The sequence below is a fragment of the Salmo salar genome, chromosome 03, assembly GCF_965601325.2.
Source record: "Salmo salar chromosome 03, fSalSal1, whole genome shotgun sequence".
NCBI lineage: Eukaryota > Metazoa > Chordata > Actinopteri > Salmoniformes > Salmonidae > Salmo > Salmo salar.
The window spans coordinates 21,753,117-21,778,642 of NC_138293.1; the positions used below are offsets into that span (position 1 = coordinate 21,753,117).

The 25,526-nt window shown below is 46.7% G+C and overlaps 1 protein-coding gene across 1 annotated transcript in view; it reads right to left on the reverse strand.

Annotated features, from left to right (window-relative positions):
• Nucleotides 1-25,526, reverse strand: part of LOC106599513 (neuropilin-1a) — a 112,960-nt gene that overhangs the window by 29,468 nt on the left and 57,966 nt on the right. Inside the window, exons 4-10 of the mRNA XM_014190791.3 lie at nucleotides 18,632-18,859; nucleotides 15,852-16,016; nucleotides 13,207-13,373; nucleotides 7,577-7,732; nucleotides 7,006-7,150; nucleotides 5,104-5,338; nucleotides 4,857-4,953 (exon numbers count right to left, since the gene is read on the reverse strand). Coding sequence (XP_014046266.1) covers nucleotides 4,857-4,953; nucleotides 5,104-5,338; nucleotides 7,006-7,150; nucleotides 7,577-7,732; nucleotides 13,207-13,373; nucleotides 15,852-16,016; nucleotides 18,632-18,859 — 1,193 coding nt within the window. The remainder of the gene's footprint in view (nucleotides 1-4,856; nucleotides 4,954-5,103; nucleotides 5,339-7,005; nucleotides 7,151-7,576; nucleotides 7,733-13,206; nucleotides 13,374-15,851; nucleotides 16,017-18,631; nucleotides 18,860-25,526) is intronic.

Sequence of the window (25,526 nt, forward strand, 5' to 3'; positions counted from 1 at the left end):
AACAGTTAGCAAGATAAAGTCCCTCGAACGAAGAGAGTACCCACCACATTTCTGAACAATAAAAATGCCCAAATAAAAAGGTAGTAAACCCAAAATGGCTTTGTAAATAAAAGTATACCAGTGACTGAGCCTACGAGTGACTAGAGAAGGCCAGCCAACCCTGGTATACAAAGTGCAGTGGTGCGTAAGGGTTTTGCAATTTAAAATAAATCTCAAAGTGCCATGGTAAAGGGTGTCAATTGATCTCAAACACTGAGCGGAAGCATTTATATATAAAATATCCCCATAGTCTAGTAAAGGCATAAATGTAGCTGATACTAGCCTCCTTCTGGCTTCAAAAGAAAAACAAGCCTTATTCCTAAAATAAAATCCTAATTTCAGCTTCAATTTTTTTGTAAGTTGTTGAATATGCATTTTAAAAGAGAGGCCATCATCAATCAAAATTCCAAGATATTTATATGAGGTTACAACCTCAATCTCCTTGCCCTGAAAGGTAGTAATAGGTGAAAGGTTCAGGGGTCTATTTCTTGCTTTAGAAAACACCAGAAGTTTAGTTTTGTCAGTATTGAGGATAAGCTTCAATTGAGACAAGGTATGTTGAACAGTATTAAAAGCAGTTTGCAAGTTCTGGAAAGCTTTTGTAAGAGATGAAGCACAACAGTAAATAACAGTATCATCAGCATAAAAATGAAGTTGTGCATTTTGGACATTTTTGTCTAAATTATTTATAAAAATAGTGAATAAGAGAGGACCAAGTACAGAGCCTTGGGGCACACCATTTAAGACAGACAATTTAACAGACCTAAGCCCATCAAATTGAGTGCACTGAGTTCTATCAGACAGATAGTTAACAAACCATGCAACTGCATGCTCTGAAAGACCTACACTCGACAATCTCTGCCTTAGTATAGCATGATCAACTGTATCAAAAGCCTTAGAGAGATCAATAAAAAGTGAGACACAATGCTGTTTTTTGTCAAGAGCTTCAGTGATATCATTTAAAACCTTCATGGCTGCTGTAATTGTGCTATGCTTCTTCCTGAAACCCGATTGGTACATTGATAAAATAGAGTTAGTATATAAAAACTCTTTTAGCTGGTCACTCACAAGGGTTTCAAGTATTTTCACCAGGGGTGACAGCTTTGAGATTGGCCTATAATTATTTAAAAGAGTTGGATCTCCCCCTTTTAAAAGTGGCAGGACAAATGCTGATTTCCAGATCTTTGGAATTTCATTACATTCCAGGGTTAGATTAAACAGATATGCAAGTGGTTCAGCTATGAAATCAGCTGCCAGATTTAAAAAGCAGGGATCCAAAAGATCAGGACCTGCAGGCTTTCTCTGATCTAAGGATTTCAGGGCTTTATGTACCACCTGCACTGAGAATGGCAAAAAGCTAAAAGTTTGACCAGCTCTCACTGGTTCATCCACACAAGGTTGTACAGAGACAGAGGACACTGAATCAAACAGCCTACCAGATGATACAAAGTGCTCATTGAAACAATTCAGCATTTCAGTTTTGTCATATATAGCAACAGAGTCCTTCAATACACATGACGGTAATTCATTAACATTACTGTTACCAGACATAGACTTAATAGCCTTCCAAAACTTTCTAGGGTCATTCAGGTTATCAGTGGTAACAGACATAAAATATTCAGATTTGGCCTTCCTGAGAAGAGAAGAACACTTGTTTCGTAACTGCCTAAAAACAAGCCAATCAGCATCAGAACACGATTTCCTTGCTTTAGCCCAGGCTAGATTACGGTCGTGAACAATGCAAGAAAGCTCAGACGAAAACCATGGATTATCCCTCCCTTTAACCCTGAACCTGCGGAATGGAGCATGTCTGTTTACTATTTGGAGAAAACCATCATGAAAGAATTTCCAGGCAGTTTCCACATCAGGGATAAGCTCAATCTTGCTCCAGTCAAAATAAAACAAATCATGAAAGAAAGCCTGCTCAATGAAACACTTCAGATTTCTCTTACGAATAAAACGCGGGTTAGACTTAGAAATCTTAGTATTTCTAATAGCAACAACAGCACAATGGTCACTTAAATCATTACAAAAAACACCAACCGCAGAATATTTATGTGGAACATTTGTCAATATCAAATCAATCAGGGTAGATTTATCAGGGCATTTTAGATTAGGGCGAGTGGGTGAGTTAATCAACTGGGTAAGATTCATAGAATTACAAAACATTTTTAAATCATCAGACACCGGCATTAACCAACACCAGTTAAGATCACCAATCAAAATCATTTCACTGTAAAGAAGTTTAGACATGAGGTGCGTCAAAGAAGAAAATGCATCACCGAGAGCAGAGGGGGGTCTGTAACAGCCAATCACAGTTATAGAAAGACCCTTAGAAACCTCAATATTCAAAGCAAGAAATTCCAACTGTTTACAAATAGTTTCAGACTTTGCCACACTTACAGGGAATTTCGTTTTTACATATATAGCCACACCCCCACCTTTCTTAACCCGATCAGTGCGATAAACATTGTAACCAGTTATACAAATATCCGTATCAAGAACAGACTTGCTGAGCCAGGTTTCAGAAAACACAATTATATCAGCATCAGTTGATTTAGCCCAAATCCTAACCCCATCCATTTTTGACAACAGGCTGCGTACATTTAAATGAAAAATACCAAGACCAGATCTTGATTTAAAATCAGAGGGGGTTTGGAGACATTGCATATCAGGGCCAGGGTTAGGCTGCACGTTACCTGATATCAACAAAAGAAGAATAACTAGGCACCTCTGTTTAATAACTTTGCACGGCTTCTCTTTTTTAAGAGACCTACTGCAAGCGAAGTCTACAAGTGAGTTTCCAGACAATACAAAACAGTCATTTAAAACCATTAGACTTTGGTAGTGACACAAATTCGTAATGTTCACATCATGCCACAAATACATCGGCACTTGGACGAGTGGAACGAGTGAAAAGGAGCGAGTTCCTGCAAACAAAATGTCCAATGGACGGGAGAGCACATTGTCAGATGTACTCATCCAGCGACAATGTTCGTTTTCTCCAGATCTCGTTAAAGTCAGTGCACAAAGCAATACCACGAAAATTGTCATTTTCTCTGACAAATGTAAATAGAGCCCAATGAAGGTAAGGGGAGAGAGGGACAGCGTATATGTAAATCTGAATGTGAGTATTTGCACGTGTGAGTAGATTGGGTGTTGAGGTCGATTGAGAGAGCGGGTTGGGGATTATTGAGCTGCCACTGACAGCCAGACGAAGAGCAAAAAGGAGCGGCTTGGACGAGACACTCCGTGGATGAAGAAGGAACTCAGGCCAGCCAGAGATCGGGTTACTTTGGTAAACGTCAGTGCAGAGTTGAAGTGCCAAGTTGAGGAAGACCCGTGATCTTTACAGCAGCAAAAATAAAATAATTTGCACTACACAACAAGGAAGTTACTCAGCCATAAATAAATAGGTTATTAGTAGGTTAAAATGTACTAGTCACAGACAAACGACTTGACATGCTACCATCTTGGGACTTGACAAGTAGAACTTGACAAGAATACTTAATATAAGTATATCCTTAATATATTATTATCCTTAATATAAGTATATCCTTAATATAGTATTTTAAGCGAGAGGACATGTGAAAATAGTTAGCCCCTGCTGTGAAAAGGTTATTATGATGTCCGGGACACCAGGCCTGCTACCACCATGGTGCCATACCCTACACAGCTAACCGGGAACATTCCCAGAGCATTAGGTAACATTCCCATTAAGTTCTAGTTCGGGTTTTATCTAACATTAGGATGATAACATTGAAACAACATTCAGTGAATGTTTTTGATTAAATATATGTATTTATATGTCCACAAAATGTTCTCACCAGAGTGTTCTCACAACCTATGATTCTTATGTTTCCAATCAAAGTGAAGCCTGAAGTGGCAGTTTGAAAAACACTTTGTCTGCCTCCCAAATGGCTCACTATTCCCTTTATAGTGCACTAATTGTGACCGGAGCCCCGGTCAAAAGTGGTGCACTATATAGGGAATAGGGATCCAGCCCTGGATGTATAGCTGAAGCCACAGAAATAGACTTCCTGTTTGTTCATCTTTGAAGACTGGAGGCCGGAAATTAGCTTTTTAAAAAGACACAGGAAAAAGGCACAGGGGATATCTAACGCCACGTCCCAAATTGCACCCTATTCCCTATGTAATAAGTAAATTACTTTTGACAAGGGCGTGTTCTACATAGGGAATATGGTGCACTTTAGGACAGATAAGATCTCCCTCTGTCTACCATAAACAAGTCGCACCATCTGGAATAGATGGATATTCAAGTCAGACTGTCTTATGGAGGGGACAGAGAGTACTGCTGGATGTTTTGAATAGCTAGGTGCTGATGGTTTGCACACAAACACATTTCATCCTTGACTTTACCAACAGGATATGTTGCACTCTTGTCATCAATCTTGTCAAAATATTTTAATCACAGGATTTTGAGCTGTAATTCAAGATTTTTCATACAAAAAGCATTACAAGAATATTGACATCTTGATTTTTCCCAAAGTAACGCTAAGCAGAATCAGGTAAATAGATAAAGCACACTTTCTTTAACCTCAATGTCAACTTGTTTAGACATCACATTGTTGTTTTTTGTTTTTAGCTGTATATATTATGTATTGTGGATGTTTTCAATGTATTTTGAACACTTTCAGACAATGTGTTTAATCGTCATGAAAAAAAATGTGTGCACTAAAATTACAAACAGTTAACTCTGACAGCCCTACTTTCTATTGATCTGTGGGTCTCCGTTGAAAAGAGAGGAGATGAATGCACAGGATACCAAACATGAATTCCCAGGTTCCTTCCCTTACCTTAGGCTTAGAGCTGTTGTCTTCCTTCACCATGGTAAAGTCAGAGCCATTGTTGCTGTAGCCCACCTTGAACTTCTTCATAAACACATTCTTGTCTCTAGAAGAAGAAGAATACTTCATTAATCCATTCTACAGGCCACTGAAGATAATCTTCTGCCAAGATCCCAACCTCTGCGAAAGACACAAACACACACTGGCTCGAACCCTCCGGTTGCTGACCCGCCTATCTAACCTCCATGTTACCTACCTGTGGCGTCCTCCTTGGATGAGCAGGCCGCTGACCAGCTTGTCCTGGCCCAGGTCCATCTGCAGCCACTCGTTCCGGAAGGGCTGTCTGGTCTGTTGCTGGGTCCAGCCCGACCTCCCTGTCAGCAACCTGGCGTTCTCTGGTACCCAGCCGCGCTCTGCGTGCGATGACGCGCTGATCTGGGCGTCCGAGATTTGACCGGAGACCATCCCCAGCATGCCGGAGCAAGGGTAGTCTGTGAAATAGAGAGCGAGAGAGAGGGGGCAGGGTGAAGCTGCTGTGTCCTCATGGGCTCTATAAGGTAATAGGATACCATTTCAGACACATCCTGAGTCTGAGTGAGACAGTATGTAACAGCTTTCCCTGTGGAGATCAACTCCCCCTAGTTCCCCAGTCATTCAGTGTTAAGGTCTTGTGATTTCTTTTTACCACTGCTCTTTGTGGGAACTCCCTCTATGTGTGTGTGTATGTGTGTGTGTGTGTGTGTGTGTGTATGTGTGTGTGTGTGTGTGCACATGCGTATACTGCATGACATATAAGTGGAGGACACAGAGACAGACTGTCTACATCCTCCCTGTGTCATTCTAAACTCTTAATCACCTGGGCCTTGTACAGTATCACACACACACACACTAGCCCTGCAGTGAGAAAGAGTATAATAACATCTTTATGATGTTCTCCTGCTGAGAGAAATAAGGGAGGATATGGATCTCTGGAATGAATCATGCTGTGCTTTGTAATATCGTAAATACTGTATGTACGATGACTCAACTTGCCTTTTTGCCTTTTTCCATTGCACTTTTACAATAACAACCTAGCATGACCCTCAACCGGCTTAGGAAGCAGTGATTCTTCTTCTTTACAACCAAGAACAGAATCCATCAGATTTCTTAGAGCACTTATTAGGAAACCAGGTAACAGTATATGGTCTATATTAGAAGTTAAAGGAAGAGCCAAAATATGCTTATGCAATTGTGTGTGTGTGTGCGTATAATGTGCATTTGTGTGTATGTTTGAGAGCCGCCTGGTGATGTCTGACCTGATGTCTTGCAGCTGTGTGTGTGTGTACCTGATGTCTGCAGCTGTGTGTGTGTGTGTGTGTGTGTACCTGATGTCTGCAGCTGTGTGTGTGTACCTGATGTCCTGCAGCTGTGTGTGTGTGACTGTACCTGATGTCTTCAGCTGTGTGTGTGTGTGTACCTGATGTCTGCAGCTGTGTGTGTGTGTGTACCTGATGTCTTGCAGCTGTGTGTGTGTGTGTACCTGATGTCTGCAGCTGTGTGTGTGTGTGTACCTGATGTCATGCAGCTGTGTGTGTGTGTACCTGATGTCTGCAGCTGTGTGTGTGTACCTGATGTCTGCAGCTGTGTGTGTGTTTACCTGATGTCTGCAGCTGTGTGTGTGTGTGTGTGTGTACCTGATGTTTGCAGCTGTGTGTGTGTGTACCTGATGTCTGCAGCTGTGTGTGTGTGTACCTGATGTCTGCAGCTGTGTGTGTGTGTACCTGATGTCTGCAGCTGTGTGTGTGTGTGTGTGTATACCTGATGTTTGCAGCTGTGTGTGTGTGTGTGTGTGTACCTGATGTTTGCAGCTGTGTGTGTGTGTACCTGATGTCTGCAGCTGTGTGTGTGTGTACCTGATGTCTGCAGCTGTGTGTGTGTGTGTGTGTACCTGATGTTTGCAGCTGTGTGTGTGTGTGTGTGTGTGTGTGTGTACCTGATGTTTGCAGATGTGTGTGTGTGTGTGTGTGTGTGTGTACCTGATGTTTGCAGCTGTGTGTGTGTGTACCTGATGTTTGCAGCTGTGTGTGTGTGTGCCTGATGTCTGCAGCTGTGTGTGTGTGTACCTGATGTCTGCAGCTGTGTGTGTGTGTACCTGATGTCTGCAGCTGTGTGTGTGTACCTGATGTCTTGCAGCCGTACACCTCGAAGCGCATGCAGATGCCTATCTCCCAGGACATGGGTCTGATGCGGACGTAACGGGCTAGAGTCTGCTTGGGTAGGAACGACCTTTTTTCCTCTGTAGGATTGTGGTTCCCCTGGAAAATCTGAAGGAGGAGAAGGAGGAGGAAAACAAGAACAAGATTACTTTATTGTCCAAAAGAAACCTATCTTCTGCTTTATTCCAGAATATTAGACAATAGAGTCACTTTTGTTAAATAGAACTGTCTGAATCAATTGTGTAAAATATGGCAATTATTTTCTGGCATTATTTGTCCAGAGTACAGGAAATCTTGCCTAAAGTATTGTGAAATATGTATTGTGAAATGTGTGGTCTTGAAGTTCAAATCATACTGAACTCATTCTTTCTATTAGTTACAATGTATCACTATTCTGCAACCTCTCTGGGTTTCATCCTTCTAGGGCATTTTTCCTGACCATTGTGCTCTCGCTTCTGGCAGGTTACTGTAAAGCTCTTTGTGCCAACTGCTGATATAAAAAGGCTTAACTTATATCTTATGAGTCAGTCTTACCATCTGCTTGGATCCCTCCTTTATTGTGACCCAGTCCTCTCCATTGGAGCTCACGTCCAATTTGTAGGAGTGGACAAAGTACTCCTTCTTCGTCTCCTTGGAGATTGCTCCCTGTGTTCCCACAGCTGAAACAAAACGGAGGAATCCCAGGTCCACCTGGCAACACAAATTAGGCAAGAACATCCAGTTAGCTAGAACCCTGTTAGCTCATGCATTATTAGGACAAACAGATATAAAGAAATGAAAGGTCTGTATAGGGAATATTGCTGCACCTAAGTATTACAATGTTTTGACTTCACAGAAGCCTTCTTCAGGTGCAAACAAATACAATAACCAACGAGTTTGTTGGGCACAGGGCAGCTCTCATTGTCCTGCATTTGGCTGTTCATCATATACAGCCTATAAGAAGAAAATTGCAAACATGCAATACAGGCCTACTAACCGTGTTAGAAAAGAGCTGACAGAAGCCACTTTGAGCTACCTGTCCGGGCCGGTAGTGTTTGTCCCTAAAGTGTCAGTTAAGATATGGGTTGTAAGTGTTGATCATGTTAAGACACTCTGAATGAATAAACAGAGAGGCTGGACTTGCATTCTGAGCAGGGCGGGGCCTGCTAGTACAATTGTGGTGGACAGGATGAAACCAGTCAGAAGGCCCACAATGCCCCTGACGGTGAGTACAGGAGAGTTGGCCCTTCCTCTGGGAGCAGGGGCAGATCCACAGGAAGTCAGCTCCACCGCCTGGGGAATTCAATTGTCCGTCTGGGGAATTCCTGAGCTGCTGGTCCCTCTAAGGTTGCACCCCAAATGGCACCCTATTCCCTATAGTGCATAACTTTTGACCAGGGCCTATAGGGTAGTGATCAATATATGGAATATGGGGCTCAACCCTGGTCTCTCAAGGGCACAGGGGCATGGAGGGCAGGGCTGCCTGCTGGTTACACTGCTGCTGTTGGCTTTGTGTATTAATTATTGATGTGCTTTAAAGTAGCTGGAGCACAGCGTGGTTGGTTGCTATGTGATAATAGTGTAGATGTGTTTGTTTCTGTGCGTTTGTCTTGAGTCAGTGGCATGCTTTTTTGCTTTGTCAAATTAAAGCGTTTTCTTTCAGAGTATCCTCCAAAAGAACCGTTAGAGTGTCTTTGAGGTAATATTGATTTATACACAAAAAAACAGTGCAACTCCATGCCTTCTTCTTTTAGGGGCTTTGAATTATGAGGTGTTTTCTAGGTACATCATTTTCCATTTTGTTATGATGAAGTGTGCTACAGTAAGTGTCCCACTCCGTAGCATGGTGCAGATAGCCAGAGGCTAAGTCCCGAATGGCACCCTATTCCCTATAGTGCACTACGTTTGACTAGGGCTCTGGTCAAAAGGACAAAAGGAGTGCACCGTGTAGGGAACACAGTCCCATTTGGAACACAGAGTAATGCTCCATTCTTCTTACTTCAGCTGAATATAATGAGTTACCTAATTCATGCATGTGTGCCTTCACTACATAAAATTATATTATTCATGCGTCGACAGTTTATATATTATTGATACTATTTCCAGGATACAATTCTTCACCATGTTGTCATTTTAATGTGGGCTAGATGGTGGAGGACAGGAATTGGTGCTTCGACTCCTTTGTTATGAATCCTTGGCCATATAGGTATTATGCTGATTCATTGCCTCATCTTGGCTTTTATATTAAAGGGATATAGCTCGGCCCATTGTCTATAGCCAGTTTCCTCCAGATGCCACAGGTATGAATGAAACTACCAACCCATCACTGTGTGTAATTAATCCCCAACATGGCCGTTATTGTTGTACATAAGAGTTGAATTGTAGTGAGATTGACATGTAATTGAACCCTGTGAAGTAAGCTCATGCAGGAAAGGTTTCCTTTCCTTCCTCTCCGAAGACATTTATAGAGGTATACTGCTTGAGGAGAAACGTTTGTCATTGGTCTGTGACGTAGGGAACCAGGAAAGGGCTGTACATCTGGAGAACACATTTGGACCTGGCTGTGCTGTGAGTGAACATGTTGTTCTAGGACAGAGAGGAAAAGTGAAAACAACTAGTCCTCGGAGACTGTTGGAGGAGCTCCCATCATCCTATGAGAAAGTGAAGAATGCGATTCTTAGTTAGGTCGCATATGATCCAGTGTCGATGTGCACATATCAGAATCATACACTAAAATGTAGTATAAATAGGCAGGGCGTGAGTTTTATTTCGGAATGTTGGATGTCATGATAGAAGAATTGAAGCATTCTGTGGTATGCAGTCCTTAACATAATTGCCTTGTTAGTGCAAAACTGAACAGAAGAGATGTGTAATAAGCTCTTTACATTGCATTCAAAGCTGGTCCATGTAGAATGTGTTAACATGGCCAAAACCGACAGCTCACATCTCAACTGACCTGACCATGATTGACCCTGTCACTTTAGGGAATCTTGTTTAGTGTATTTTTCCTCGCTAACAATCCTACATGTGGTCGGAACCCCTTTTCCTGTCCTGATCTTAAGCGGTCTAAACCCAAGGTTATAGCACAGCACTTTCGTGAGAAAACACGGAGAGGTGGGTCAAAGCAGTCAGTCACAGCAGTCAGTCACAGCAGTCAGTCACAGTAGCCTAGCGCTGATTACAAGCTCTTCCTCTCCTCGCCATAAAAACACCAATATCCTGTTTTGAAGGATGTGCCAATGTTTTTGTTGAATCTCATTTAGTGAAGGTCTGGCTGATGAATGCAGCCGTGTCTGCCTCTTATTGTTTTCTCCATTAAAGGCCTGAGCGGAGGGTTTTATTTTCAACCGCAGGGTGTTAGCACTGCCAAGTGTGGAGTAATTAGGAATACGGGAGAATAATTAGCATCAGTCTTTTCATAGAGGAAGTCTGGCCAATAGGCTTGGCCGGCCACTGCGGAGCTCATGTCAGATAGAATAGGAGGCGCTGGACAGAGTGTTCAGTTGCTGGACAGAACGTTCGATTCAGAGCCATCTATTGCAATACAGGGCTCTGGTTCGGTTGGGAGATCAAGTTGAGACTGAGACTGAAGCTGAGAAACAAGGTATTTCCTGCCAGGACAGTCCAGGACACTGTCCAAAACCCCTCTAGTTTGTACTCAAGCTGCTTGTCTGTCCACCTTTTGGCAAACATTCTCAGCATTTTTCAATTTGTACAAATTTGTTGATGGGCACTTTGTATACAATGCTGTGCATGATTATGATTCTCAAAGAGATAACAAGTATGTGTATCAAATGTCCAAGTGTCTCAAAGAGTCTAACAGCGTAGCTTGTGTGCTATAAGTAGCTTGCCATTAATTTATAGAAGACGGAGGGGAATATATGGAAACTCTAGGGATTTTACCAGGATAGGCTACAGTAAGGAACACAACAGCCCAGTTCCCAGGGGTACTCTGTCATTCACACAGTCCACACAAATCCACGGGGAGCTATTTCTTCCTCTCCCAGAAAAGAAAGAGGGAGTGCCTTCCCATCCTTCAGACTACACTATATATACAAAAGTATGTGGCATTCCCTTCAAATTTGTGGATTTGGTTATTTCAGCCACACCCGTTGCTAACAGGTGTATGAAATTTGAGCACACCGCCATGTAATCTCCATAGACAAACATTGGTAGTAGAATGACCTTACTGAAGAGCTCAGTGACTTTCAACGTGGCACCGTCATAGGATGCTACCTTTACAAATAGACAATTTGTCAAATTTCTGCCCCAGTCAACTGTAAGTGCTGTTATTGTGAAGTGGAAACGTCTAGGAGCAACAACGGCTCAGCTGCAAAGTGGTAGGCCCAAGAAGCTCACCGAACGGGACCACCGCCTGTTCTTGGATGCAACACTCACTACTGAGTTCCAAACTGCCTCTGGAAGCAATGTCAGCACAAGAACTGTTCATCAGGAGCTTCATGAAATGGGTTTCCAATGCCAAGCGTCGGCTAGAGTGGTGTAAAGCTCGCTGCCATTGTACTCTGGAGCAGTGGAAACGTGTTCTCTGGAGTGATGAATCATGCTTCATCATCTGGCAGTCCGACGGACAAATCTGGGTTTTTGGTGGATGTCAAGAGAACGCTACCTGCCCCAATGCATAGTGCCAACTGTAAAGTTGGGTGGAGGCGGAATAATGGTCTGGGGCTGTTTTTCATGGTTCGGACTAGGCCCCTTAGTTCCAGTGAAGGAAAATCTTAACACTACAGCATACAACGACATTCTAGATGATTCTGTGCTTCTATCTTTGTGGCAACAGTTTGGGGAAGGCCCTTTCCTGTTTCAGCATGACAATGCCCCCGTGCACAAAGCAAGGTCCATAAAGAAATGGTTTGTCGAGATCAGTGAGGAATAACTTGACTGGCCTGCACAGAGCCCTGACCTCAACCCATCGAACACCTTTGGGATGAATTGGACGCCGACTGCGAGCCAGGCCTAATCTTGTGGCTGAGTGGAAGCAAGTCCCTGCAGCAATGTTCCAATATCTAGTAGAAAGCCTTCCCAGAAGAGTGGAGGCTGTTATAGCAGCAAATGGGGGACCAACTCCATATTAATGCCCATTATTTTGGTATAAGATGTTCGATGAGCAGGTGTCCACATACTTTTGGTCATGTAGTGTATGTTACTGCAGTATTCTGTGGTAATGTAACGACATCCCATGATTCAAAGAACAACAGAATTATCATGCAATGCGGTCAAACTATGGAGGATGTCCCATTTGATACATGTTGTGTTTTTTCCTAGCAGTTCCTTAAAAGCAGCTATTGCATTTGGTTGTTTTAAAAGACATTATAATCCCTGCATTATTCCTGGAATTCTGTTCTGTTTCGTGAAACTAGTGAAATCTTGATTGACATGTTCATGTTCAGTTCCTAGTGTTTGGAGTGTGTGTGTGTAGTGTTACATAACAGCCTCATATAACAATCTGCATTTACCACAAGAGGCCTCCCCCTGAGGTTGTTGTTGATACAAAACTAGATTATAGAAGCCATGTCCCTGTTGGACAGTTTGTTTACAGTGTGCATAGGTAGGAGCTTAATCAACCCAAACACCAACTAGTCCAGTCAGTCTGGCCTCTCAATCATAATCATAATCATAATAATTGTTTGTGACTTGGTGTTGTTTATTTTCTGGCTTTTGTAGGTCTGGCATCATTCACAAACAACCTCATGACCTGTGCTACTACAATCTCTCTCTCTCTCACACACACACACACGCACACAATCAAATTTGCGCAGACACACACACACACACACACACTAGTGTATACACACACACACACGCGCACACAATCATACTCACGCACGCATGCACACCTACAATCACATACAGTACACACACACACACACACACACAATCACACACTCACTTCACATGACAGTAGCTGAACAGGGAGCTGTAAAGGACTAAACACACTGTCCCAACGAGTTTGAATACCCAACTCTTGCTCAATCCAGTGCTTAATATGCAGCCATAATGTTTTATAGGCACCAATAGGATAAGTAATGTCAGTGACAGACACACAGAACCCTATTTCTCTATGTAGTGAACAGTGCCCATAGGGATACAAAGGGAATAGGGTGCCGTTTGGGACTCAGACACCACACATGTAACCCAGCTGCCCCAGGGCTGTCTCTCTCACTTACCTGTATCCACTCTCTAGCAGAGTCTTCTGAGGGGGTCCATCCGTTCTCTTTGTAGTTGAGTCTGGAGCGTTCTGGGGACCAGTTGGGGTTGTACTGAGAGGAGGCAGTGATCTGATCTGAGGTGATCTCTCCTGACTCCATCCCCAAGCCCTCCAGACAGGTAAAGTCTGTCAGAGGAGAAATAAAACATGAGTTAGACTTTATTTGGATATTCCCCTAGAGATGATCTACATAATACCGATTCAATTATCAACAAATGATCAACTGCAACTCTGTTGTTACACAACAACTTGCTGTGGTTAGGGTTAGGGTGAGGGTTAGGGTGAGGGTTAGGGTGAGGGCTATGAGTCTCCATCCTCTGTCCTGTGGTGTCTGTCTAAAGCAGTGTTCACTCTTTTTCAGCAGGGACACCATTTTTTTCAGGCAGAATTTCAGGGGACCCCATTTTTTCCCAAAATAATTTCTCGTAACCTCAAATCTACATCAACAAATAACCTTCAATTCATTGCATTTTCATCTCTTAATAAAATGAAAGAAACCAATAAATATATTTACTCAATAAAATAGTATTTGTCTAATGATCTTTCTCAAAAACATTTGTATATTGTCCCATACAATAATCTGTACTCTTAGTTTTTTGTTACTCATTTTGAATACCACTGGTCTAATGAGACGCTCTGTATTTGTGTGACTCATAGAGGTCTCAATCACAAAGACAATTCATGTGTAATACAATGGAAATGAACTGTGTTTTACTAGAAACTAAAAGTTACTTGCTCAAAATCCAAATCCAAATCCAACAGGTAGACCTTACAGTGAAATGCTCAGAAGAAAAGAAGAGCATTGTGTATCTCAACTGGACATGTTAAAAGATGACCCATTCAGAACATTTTGTAAGGCGTTAGAGCGCACCAAATTCCTCTGATTAGTCGTGGTTGTAAATGCCTCATCTCAACACCCCCGGAGTAGTACGTCGAATGCCTGTCTTTGTTAGTGTCTGTTTGGTGACCCTTGCCCCAAACACAGGTTCAGGTTAGGTTCGCTGCCCTGATGCATGTACCCTTACCCCCAATTCAATCTCCTTAATGCTGAGTGCCAAGCAGAGAGGGACTGGGTCCCATTTTTATTTACTCTTTACAGCTGTAAAATACCAGTGGTTGGTGTTCATGTTCATGTTGGATGACCAAAACTCATCAGGAGGTTGTACAAAAACATCTCAAACAGACTCCATGTTGAAATTCCCCCGGACTCCTACAGTGATTTAGGGCCTTGCGACCTGTCCCTCTGACCCTGGTTGAAGGAATGTGTGCGAGTGTTTGTTTGTTTGTGTTTGTGTGTGCACTCACACGGCTCCCATCAGACTGTAAATCTGTCCACATAGCCTTTCTCTGGATGGCTAAGAGCAGTGCTGGTGTTAGACAAATCTCTAATTATCCCAGATGGCTGTAGAAACACACACACACACATAAATACACACACACACCCTCCATGGCTGGCTAGCTGTGTGTTTTCACAGTGGACCCACACAGAGCAGAGTGATGACTGGTCTTGTCACCAGGCCTCCAGCTAAGCGTGACAGATTGAAATGAAGGCTCCATGGTGAACCCAATCACATTGCCTTTTCCACAGCATTAGTTCCCTATCAGTCTGTTTGGTAGTAGAAATGTGTGTGCCTAAATGTTCTTAAAACTGTTTTGGGAAAACTTCAGATACTTTTTTCCATTACGTGGGAGGAAGGTTGGAATGTAACATTCTCAGAAATCAGTATTCCTCCTATTTCCACGATGACGTTATCTTATCTATAACAGTCGGAAACACCCCATACTGTGACTTTGATCGCATGAACTGTTGAAATAGTCTCTGATAAGGTCTTTCATTTGGATTGCAATGATATGTGGACATTTTGATGTTCTGTCAATGCCTGCTGAGGGAATGGAACCGAAGGAAACGTATGAATGGAAATGAGAGAATTAGCAGAGTGCTGAGGAGAGATGGAAGAAAGGACAGAGACTGTTTTGGATTCTCTGCGATGGGATCTTGTAAGTCCATCCTGCCTCTGTGTGTATGAGAGGCGTCTAAACAGACCTTATGTCACCAGTCAGTCCCACACACATTGTCCGTTCCCCCCATCCCACCTACTGTGGGTGTGTTTGTAAATTCTATCTGGAGTGCCAGATTGCGCTCAGAGTGCGCTCTGGGCGTTTGTAAATTCAGAGTGTTGTCAGATTGTCCATTCGTAAATTCAGAGCGTTTCGCTCTCGGAGCGTTCAGTGCGCACACTGGACGCTCTGGCCGAGAGTTGATCCTAGCGTTCTGACCTCACAACAGCAGTCAAGCACCCAAGCTAACCGGCTAAAGTTAGCTAGCTTGCTAGCTACTTCCAGACCATTTTACTCGCCCTAGCAGAGCTGGTTAGGCTGTTTTCATGTTACCTAGAACGTTGGTGACTGTAACTGTGCTGCTGGCAACAATTTAATTATGATTTTTGCCGACGTTTACTGACATATTCAACGCGTGTTGAACGTTCGTAAATTTGTCAGTTATGTGCTCTGGCACACTGAGACGAGAGCGCTCTGAAATCGGAGTAGATGGCCAGAGCAAATTTACGAACGGCCCTAGGCCGTAAGGCAGTAGGTCATACTAACCCTCTGGTCCCTGTCGTAGGCTCCTCTCTCTGACGGTGTAGTTGCCTGAGAAGCCCTCTCTGGCGATGGCGTTGTCTGTGTTGATGGTCATAGAAAGGATCCCTGTGTAGGAGATGACTCGGCCAGGACTGCTGTTACCACAGTACCGCCCGATGTGGGGTCCCACTGGGATAGGGAGAAGGAGAGAAGGGGGGAAAGAGAGAGAGCGAGAGAGAGAGAGAAAGAGAGAGAGAGAGAGAGAGAGGGGAGAGAGAGAGAGGGGGAGAGAGAGGGGAGAGAAAGAAAGAGAGAGAGAGAAAGAGAAGGGAGAGAGAAAGGGGAGAGCGAAAGAGGGGGGAGAGAGAGAGGGGAGAGAGAAAGAAAGAGAAAGAGAGAAATGAAGAGAGAGAACAATGTAAAGTCCATCACAGCTACAACATCACAATTACTTCCTTCAATATCCCATGTTGTGATTGATTCAGCTTTTCTACAATTAAGCAATAAGGCACGAGGGGGTGCGGTATATGGCCAATATACTATGGCTAAGGGCTGTTCTTATGGATACAGCCCTTAGCCGTGGTATATTAGTCATATACCACAAACCCCCAAGGTGCCTTATTGCTTTATAAATTGGTTACTAATGTAATTAGAGCAGTAAAAATACATGTTTTGTCATATTTGTGGTATACGGTCTGATATACCACGGCTGTCAGCCAATCAGCATTCAGGGCTCGAACCAACCAGTTTATAATCTGTAGTAATAGGCTAATTTACTGCACGAAGTCTCTATTCTAGAATGAACTTCCCTCCATTAAATGTTTCACTAACTTTCACTCTGTTATCTGACAAAACATTATATCGTGGTCGTGTGACAACCATTAGAGGATAACAGGTTGGAACTTTCCGATGATCTCAGGTCGCACCTCGTTTGTGACTTTACACCTTGTGTCAAAAACAGACGTGACAAGTCAGGTAGCAGAGACTATGGTACGTTCACAGTGTTTATCATTAACACGTGTTCACAGACAATATATAACAGGTTTGGTACAGAAAAAATATCTCTCATCTCCAATTATGTGTCAAGAATTCTCTGATGCTTCTCCTTTTTCCTTTTTGTTTCCCTTTCAAATACCATCTGGGATGTCAAACATGTACACACCTCAAACACAAAGCTTTGGCAGACCCCGGGACAGAAAACACACAGGTCTATTGAGAGACATGACCGGCCTGGCATGTTTACAGCACTAACCCAGCTGTGAGGTGTGTGATTGTTTGGTCCTTGTATGTTTCTATAGGGCTGTGCCAGTCCCTTCCTTGGGGCTGTTTCCCAAATGGCACCCCATTCCCTATTAAGTGAACAACTTTTGAGCAGGGCCCATTGCGATCTGGTCAAAAGTAGTGTGCTAAATAGTGAACAAGGTGACATTTGAGATGCAGGCCCTAGCCTGGCAAGGCCCTAGTATAGAGGAAGAAGTCTCAGGGAACCAGACAAAGCAATGTGCCCAGCCCGGCACTCCTCTGATGCTTGTCAATGTACATTTCCTCCCATTCTCCTCAGACCCAATCACACAACAATGGAGACTGGGCAACGCGGTCCAGTGAAACAACATCATTGAAGACAATGAATAGTGGAGGTTCTGCCTGTCTCCTTAATGTGCTGGGCTAAATCAATCTGTGTGGCCTGGTGGATGAAAAACAACAGCGCTGCTGGCTGATGAAACAAATCTCTCTCTCGCTCTCTCTCTCTCGCTCTCTCTCAAGTCAATTCAATTTCATTTCAATGTGAGGGCTTTATTGGCATGGAAACATATGTTAACATTGCCAAAGCAAGTGAACTAGATAATAAACAAAAGTGAAATAAACAATACAAATTAACAGTAAACATTACACTCACAATATTTCCAAAAGAATAAAGACATTACAAAATGTCATATTATGTGCAAATAGTTAAAGTACAAAAGGGAAAATAAATAAACATAAATATGGGTTGTATTTACTCGTTCTTCACTGGTTGCCCTTTTCTTGTGGCAACAAGTCACAAATATTGCTGCTGTGATGGCACACTGTGGTATTTCACCCAATAGATATGGGAGTTTATCAAAATTGGGTTTGTTTTCAAATTCTTAGTGTATCTATGCAATTTGAGGGAAATATGTGTCTCTAATATGGTCATACATTTGGCAGGATGTTTAATTGCTATATTGTAATTATTTTGCCACTATGGCCTATTTATTGCATTACCCCCCTTATCCTACCTCATTTGCACACACTGTGTATAGACTTTTTCTATTGTATAATTGACTGTATGTTTGTTTATTCCATGTGTAACTCTGTGTTGTTGTTTGTGTCGCACTGCTTTATCTTGGCCAGGTCTCAGTTCTAAATGAGAACTTGTTCTCAACTAGCCTACCTGGTTAAATAAAGGTGAAATATATATATATTTTTTTAAAAGGAGGTTAGGAAGTTCAGCTCAGTTTCCACCTCATTTCTGGGCAGTGTGCACATAGCCTATCTTCTCTTGAGGGCCAGTTCTGCCTATGGCGCCCTTTCTCAATAGCAAGGCTATGCTCACTGAGTCTATACACAGACACAGCTTTCCATCAGTTTTAGTCAGTCACAGTGGTCACGTATTCTGCCACTGCATACTCTTTGTTTAGGGACAAATAGCATTCTGGTTTGCTCTGTTTTTATGTCAATTATTTCCAGTGTGTCAAGTAATTATCTTTTTTCATGATTTGGTTGGGTCTAATTGTGTTGCTGTCCTAGGGCTCTGTGGGGTCTGTTTGTGAACACTCTCTCACCTGCAGGGAACCCGTCCCAGATCTCCAGCCAGTCGTAGCGACACAGTGCCCCGGGTGGAGGGGTGGTGTCAGGCTCCATGTCGAACGTGTCAAAGTCCACCACGATCTCTGACATTTTGGGGGCGATGATCATGAAGGTACAGTCCAGGTTGTTGGGGTACTTGTCAGGGAAGCCTGGCGTCTTTATAACGCCCTTAGACGAGGTGAAGTTTCTGGAACACTCAGGTCCTGATGAGAAGATGGAAAAAATATGAATCGTATGTTAAACTTTGCATGCTTTATCCTGTTTTGGTAAATAATATTTGGGTCCATGGCTGTAGTTTTATGGCTTTATGCTTGTATTAAATGTATTAATGCTGTTATTTATCATCATAATCACTGTATTTGTCTGTAACACTAATCATACAGCAGTTGAGGATCTGAAAGCAAGCAATATGTTGCCATAACTACAATGTTGTCACTTGGGCTTATATAGACCACTGTTACCCCTAACACCACACCAAAACAAATCCCTACCACCTCACCCCAACAAACCCCTCACCCCTACCACCTCACCCCAACAAACCCCTCACCCCTGCCACCACACCAAAACAAACCCCTCACCCCTACCACCTCACCCCAACAAACCCCTAACCCCTACCACCACACCCCAACAAACCCCTACCACCTCACCCCAACAAACCCCTCACCCCTACCACCTCACCCCAACAAACCCCTCACCCCTACCACCTCACCCCAACAAACCCCTCACCCCTACAACCTCACCCCAACAAACCCCTAACCCCTACCACCTCACCAAAACAAACCCCTCACCCCTACTACCTCACCCCAACAAACCCTTCACCCCTACCACCTCACCCCAACAAACCCCTCACCCCTACCACCTCACCCCAACAAACCCCTAACCCCTACCACCTCACCCCAACAAACCCCTCACCCCTACCAACTCACCCCAACAAAGCCCTCACCCCTACCACCTCACCCCAACAAACCCCTCACCCCTACCACCTCACCCCGACAAACCCCTCACCCCTACCAGCTCACCCCAACAAACCCCTCACCCCTACCACCTCACCCCAACAAACCCCTAACCCCTACCACCTCACCAAAACAAACCCCTCACCCCTACCACCTCACCCCAACAAACCCCTCACCCCTACCATCTCACCAAAACAAACCCCTCACCCCTACCACCTCACCCCAACAAACCCCTCACCCCTACCACCTCACCCCAACAAACCCCTCACCCCCACTCCACCCCAACTAACCTCTCACCGCCACTCCACCCCAACTAACCTCTCACCGCCACTCCACCCCAATTAACCTCTCACTGCTACTCCACCTCAACTAACCTCTCACTGCCACTCCACCCCAACAAACCCCTCACCCCCACTCCACCCCAACTAACCTCTCACTGCCACTCCACCCCAACTAACCTCTCACCGCCACTCCACCCCAACTAACCTCTCACCGCTACTCCACCCCAACTAACCTCTCACCCCCACTACCTCAACTAACCTCTCACTGCCACTCCACCCCAACTAACCTCTCACCGCCACTCCACCCCAACTAACCTCTCACCGCCACTCCACCCCAATTAACCTCTCACTGCTACTCCACCTCAACTAACCTCTCACTGCCACTCCACCCCAACTAACCGCTCACCGCCACTCCACCCCAACTAACCTCTCACCGCCACTCCACCCCAACTAACCGCTCACCCCCACTCTACCCCAACTAACCGCTCACCGCCACTCCACCCCAACTAACCGCTCACCGCCACTCCACCCCAACTAACCGCTCACCGCCACTCCACCCCAACTAACCGCTCACCGCCACTCCACCCCAAATAACCTCTCACTGCCACTCCACCCCAACTAACCTCTCACTGCCACTCCACCCCAACTAACCTCTCACCGCCACTCCACCCCAACTAACCTCTCACCGCTACTCCACCCCAACTAACCTCTCACCCCCACTACCTCAACTAACCTCTCACTGCCACTCCACCCCAACTAACCTCTCACCGCCACTCCACCCCAACTAACCTCTCACCGCCACTCCACCCCAATTAACCTCTCACTGCTACTCCACCTCAACTAACCTCTCACTGCTACTCCACCTCAACTAACCTCTCACCGCCACTCCACCCCAACTAACCTCTCACCGCCACTCCACCCCAATTAACCTCTCACTGCTACTCCACCTCAACTAACCGCTCACCGCCACTCCACCCCAACTAACCGCTCACCGCCACTCCACCCCAACTAACCTCTCACCGCCACTCCACCCCAAATAACCGCTCACCGCCACTCCACCCCAACTAACCTCTCACCGTCACTCCACCCCAACTAACCTCTCACTGCCACTCCACCCCAACTATTCTCTCACTGCCACTCCACCCCAACTATTCTCTCACTGCCACTCCACCCCAACTATTCTCTCACTGCCACTCCACTCCCAACTAACCTCTCACCCCCACTCCACCCCAACTAACCTCTCACCCCCACTCCACCCCAACTAACCGCTCACCGCCACTCCACCCCAACTAACCTCTCACTGCTACTCCACCTCAACTAACCTCTCACCCCCACTCCACCCCAACTAACCTCTCACCCCCACTCCACCCCAACTAACCTCTCACCGCCACTCCACCCCAACTAACCTCTCACTGCTACTCCACCTCAACTAACCTCTCACCCCCACTCCACCCCAACTAACCTCTCACCCCCACTCCACCCCAACTAACCGCTCACTGCTACTCCACCTCAACTATCCTCTCACTGCTACTCCACCTCAACTAACCTCTCACCGCCACTCCACCCCAACTAACCTCTCACTGCTACTCCACCTCAACTAACCTCTCACTGCTACTCCACCTCAACTAACCTCTCACCCCCACTCCACCCCAACTAACCTCTCACCCCCACTCTACCCCAACTTATCTCTCACCCCCACTCCACCCCAACTAACCTCTCACTGCCACTCCACCCCAACTAACCTCACTGCCACTCCACCCCAACTAACCGCTCACCCCCACTCCACCCCAACTAACCTCTCACCCCCACTCCACCCCAACAAACTTCTCACTGTCACTCCACCCCAACTAACCTCTCACTGCCACTCCACCCCAACTAACCTCTCACCCCCACTCCACCCCAACTATTCTCTCACTGTCACTCCACCCCAACTAACCTCTCACTGCCCCTCCACCCCAACTAACCTCTCACCCCCACTCCACCCCAACTAACCTCTCACCCCCACTCCACCCCAACTAACCGCTCACCCCCACTCCACCCCAACTAACCTCTCACCCCCACTCCACCCCAACTAACCCCCACTCCACCCCAACTAACCTCTCACCGCCACTCCACCCCAACTTATCTCTCACCCCCACTCCACCCCAACTAACCTCCCACCCCCACTCCACCCCAACTAACCTCTCACCGCCACTCCACCCCAACTAACTGCTCACCCCCACTCTACCCCAACTAACCTCTCACCCCCACTCTACCCCAACTAACCTCTCACCCCCACTCCACCCCAACTAACTGCTCACCCCCACTCCACCCCAACTAACCGCTCACCGCCACTCCACCCCAACTAACCCCTCACCCCCACTCCACCCCAACTAACCTCTCACTGCCACTCCACCCCTCACCCCCACTCCACCCCAACTAACTGCTCACCCCCACTCCCCCCCAACTAACCTCTCACCCCCACTCCACCCCAACTAACCTCTCACCCCCACTCCACCCCAACTAACCTCTCACCGCCACTCCACCCCAACTAACCTCTCACCGCCACTCCACCCCAACTAACCTCTCACTGCTACTCCACCTCAACTAACCTCTCACCGCCACTCCACCCCAACTAACCTCCCACCCCCACTCCACCCCAACTAACCTCTCACTGCTACTCCACCTCAACTAACCTCTCACCGCCACTCCACCCCAACTAACCTCTCACCGCCACTCCACCCCAACTAACCTCTCACTGCTACTCCACTTCAACTAACCTCTCACTGCCACTCCAACTAACCTCTCACTGCCACTCCACCCCAACTAACCGCTCACTGCCACTCCACCCCAACTAACCTCTCACGTCACTCCACCCCAACTAACCTCTCACTGCCACTCCACCCCAACTAACCTCTCACCCCAAATCTACCCCAACTAACCTCTCACCCCCACTCCACCCCAACTATTCTCTCACTGTCACTCCACCCCAACTAACCTCTCACTGCCACTCCACCCCAACTAACCCCTCACCCCCACTCCCCCCCAACTAACCTCTCACTGCCACTCCACCCCAACTAACTGCTCACCCCCACTTCACCCCAACTAACCCCTCACCCCCACTCCACCCCAACTAACCTCTCACTGCCACTCCACCCCAACTAACCGCTCACCCCCACTCCACCCCAACTAACCTCTCACCGCCACTCTACCCCAACTAACCTCTCACCCCCACTCCACCCCAACTAACCTCTCACCCCACTCCACCCCAACTAACCTCTCACTGTCACTCCACCCCAACTAACCTCTCACTGTCACTCCACCCCAACTAACCTCTCACCCCCACTCCACCCCAACTTACCCCTCACCCCCACTCCACCCCAACTAATTCTCACCGCCACTCCACTCCAACTAACTGCTCACCCCCACTCCACCCCAACTAACCTCTCACCCCCACTCCACCCCAAATAACCTCTCACCCCCACTCCACCCCAACTAACCTCTCACCGCCACTCCACCCCAACTAACCTCTCACCGCCACTCCACCCCAACTAACCTCTCACTGCTACTCCACCTCAACTAACCTCTCACCGCCACTCCACCCCAACTAACCTCTCACTGCTACTCCACCTCAACTAACCTCTGACCGCCACTCCACCCCAACTAACCTCTCACCGCCACTCCACCCCAACTAACCTCTCACTGCTACTCCACTTCAACTAACCTCTCACTGCCACTCCACCCCAACTAACCTCTCACTGCCACTCCACCCCAACTAACCGCTCACTGCCACTCCACCCCAACTAACCTCTCACGTCACTCCACCCCAACTAACCTCTCACTGCCACTCCACCCCAACTAACCTCTCACCCCCACTCTACCCCAACTAACCTCTCACCCCCACTCCACCCCAACTATTCTCTCACTGTCACTCCACCCCAACTAACCTCTCACTGCCACTCCCACCCAACTAACCCCTCACCCCCACTCCACCCCAACTAACCCCTCACCCCCACTCCACCCCAACTAACCTCTCACCCCCACTCCACCCCAACTAACTGCTCACCCCCACTTCACCCCAACTAACCCCTCACCCCCACTCCACCCCAACTAACCTCTCACTGCCACTCCACCCCAACTAACCGCTCACCCCCACTCTACTCCAACTAATCTCTCACCCCCACTCCACCCCAACTAACCTCTCACCCCCACTCCACCCCAACTAACCTCTCACTGTCACTCCACCCCAACTAACCTCTCACTGTCACTCCACTCCAACTAACCTCTCACCCCCACTCCACCCCAACTAACCCCTCACCCCCACTCCACCCCAACTAATTCTCACCGCCACTCCACTCCAACTAACTGCTCACCCCCACTCTACCCCAACTAACCTCTCACCCCCACTCCACCCCAACTAACCTCTCACCGCCACTCCACCCCAACTAACCTCTCACCCCCACTCCACCCCAACTAACCCCTCACCTCCACTCCACCCCAACTAACCTCTCACCGCCACTCCACCCCAACTAACTGCTCACCCCCACTCCACCCCAACTAACCTCTCACCGCCACTCCACTCCAACTAACCTCTCACTGCCACTCCACCCCAACTAACCTCTCACCCCCACTCCACCCCAACTAACCTCTCACCGCCACTCCACTCCAACTAACCTCTCACTGCCACTCCACCCCAACTAACCTCTCACTGCCACTCCACCCCTCACCCCCACTCCACCCCAACTAACCTCTCACCGCCACTCCACCCCAACTAACTGCTCACCGCCACTCCACCCCAACTAACTGCTCACCGCCACTCCACCCCTCACCCCCACTCCACCCCACCAAACCCCTCACACCCACTCCACCCCAACTAACCTCTCACCGCCACTCCACCCCAACTAACCTCTCACTACCACTCCACCCCTCACCCCCACTCCACCCCAACTAACCTCTCACTACCACTCCACCCCTCACCCCCACTCCACCCCAACTAACTGCTCACCGCCACTCCACCCCAACTAACCTCTCACCCCCACTCCACCCCAACTAACCTCTCACCGCCACTCCACCCCAACTAACCTCTCACCGCCACTCCACCCCAACTAACTGCTCACCCCCACTCTACCCCAACTAACCTCTCACCGCCACTCCACCCCAACTAACCTCTCACCCCCACTCCACCCCAACTAACCCCTCACCCCCACTCCACCCCAACTAACCTCTCACCGCCACTCCACCCCAACTAACTGCTCACCCCCACTCCACCCCAACTAACCTCTCACTGCCACTCCACCCCTCACCCCCACTCCACCCCAACTAACTGCTCACCGCCACTCCACCCCAACTAACTGCTCACCGCCACTCCACCCCTCACCCCCACTCCACCCCACCAAACCCCTCACACCCACTCCACCCCACCCCAATGAGCTTCAGTCAGGAAGAGTATCATTCCCCGCTGTGAGGAGATAAAGTGTTGTTCCCTCACTGTTGCTTTGGCCTTGTACACATTATTGCATTGTACACATTCAAGTTGTACAACTGATGTACAAGACGTTTCACACAACAGAGAGTTTGTACAAGACATTTGTGACACAACGGAGAGTTTGTCTGCACAAAGATGCCTATGATGACAGACACGGTTTACCTCAGTCCAA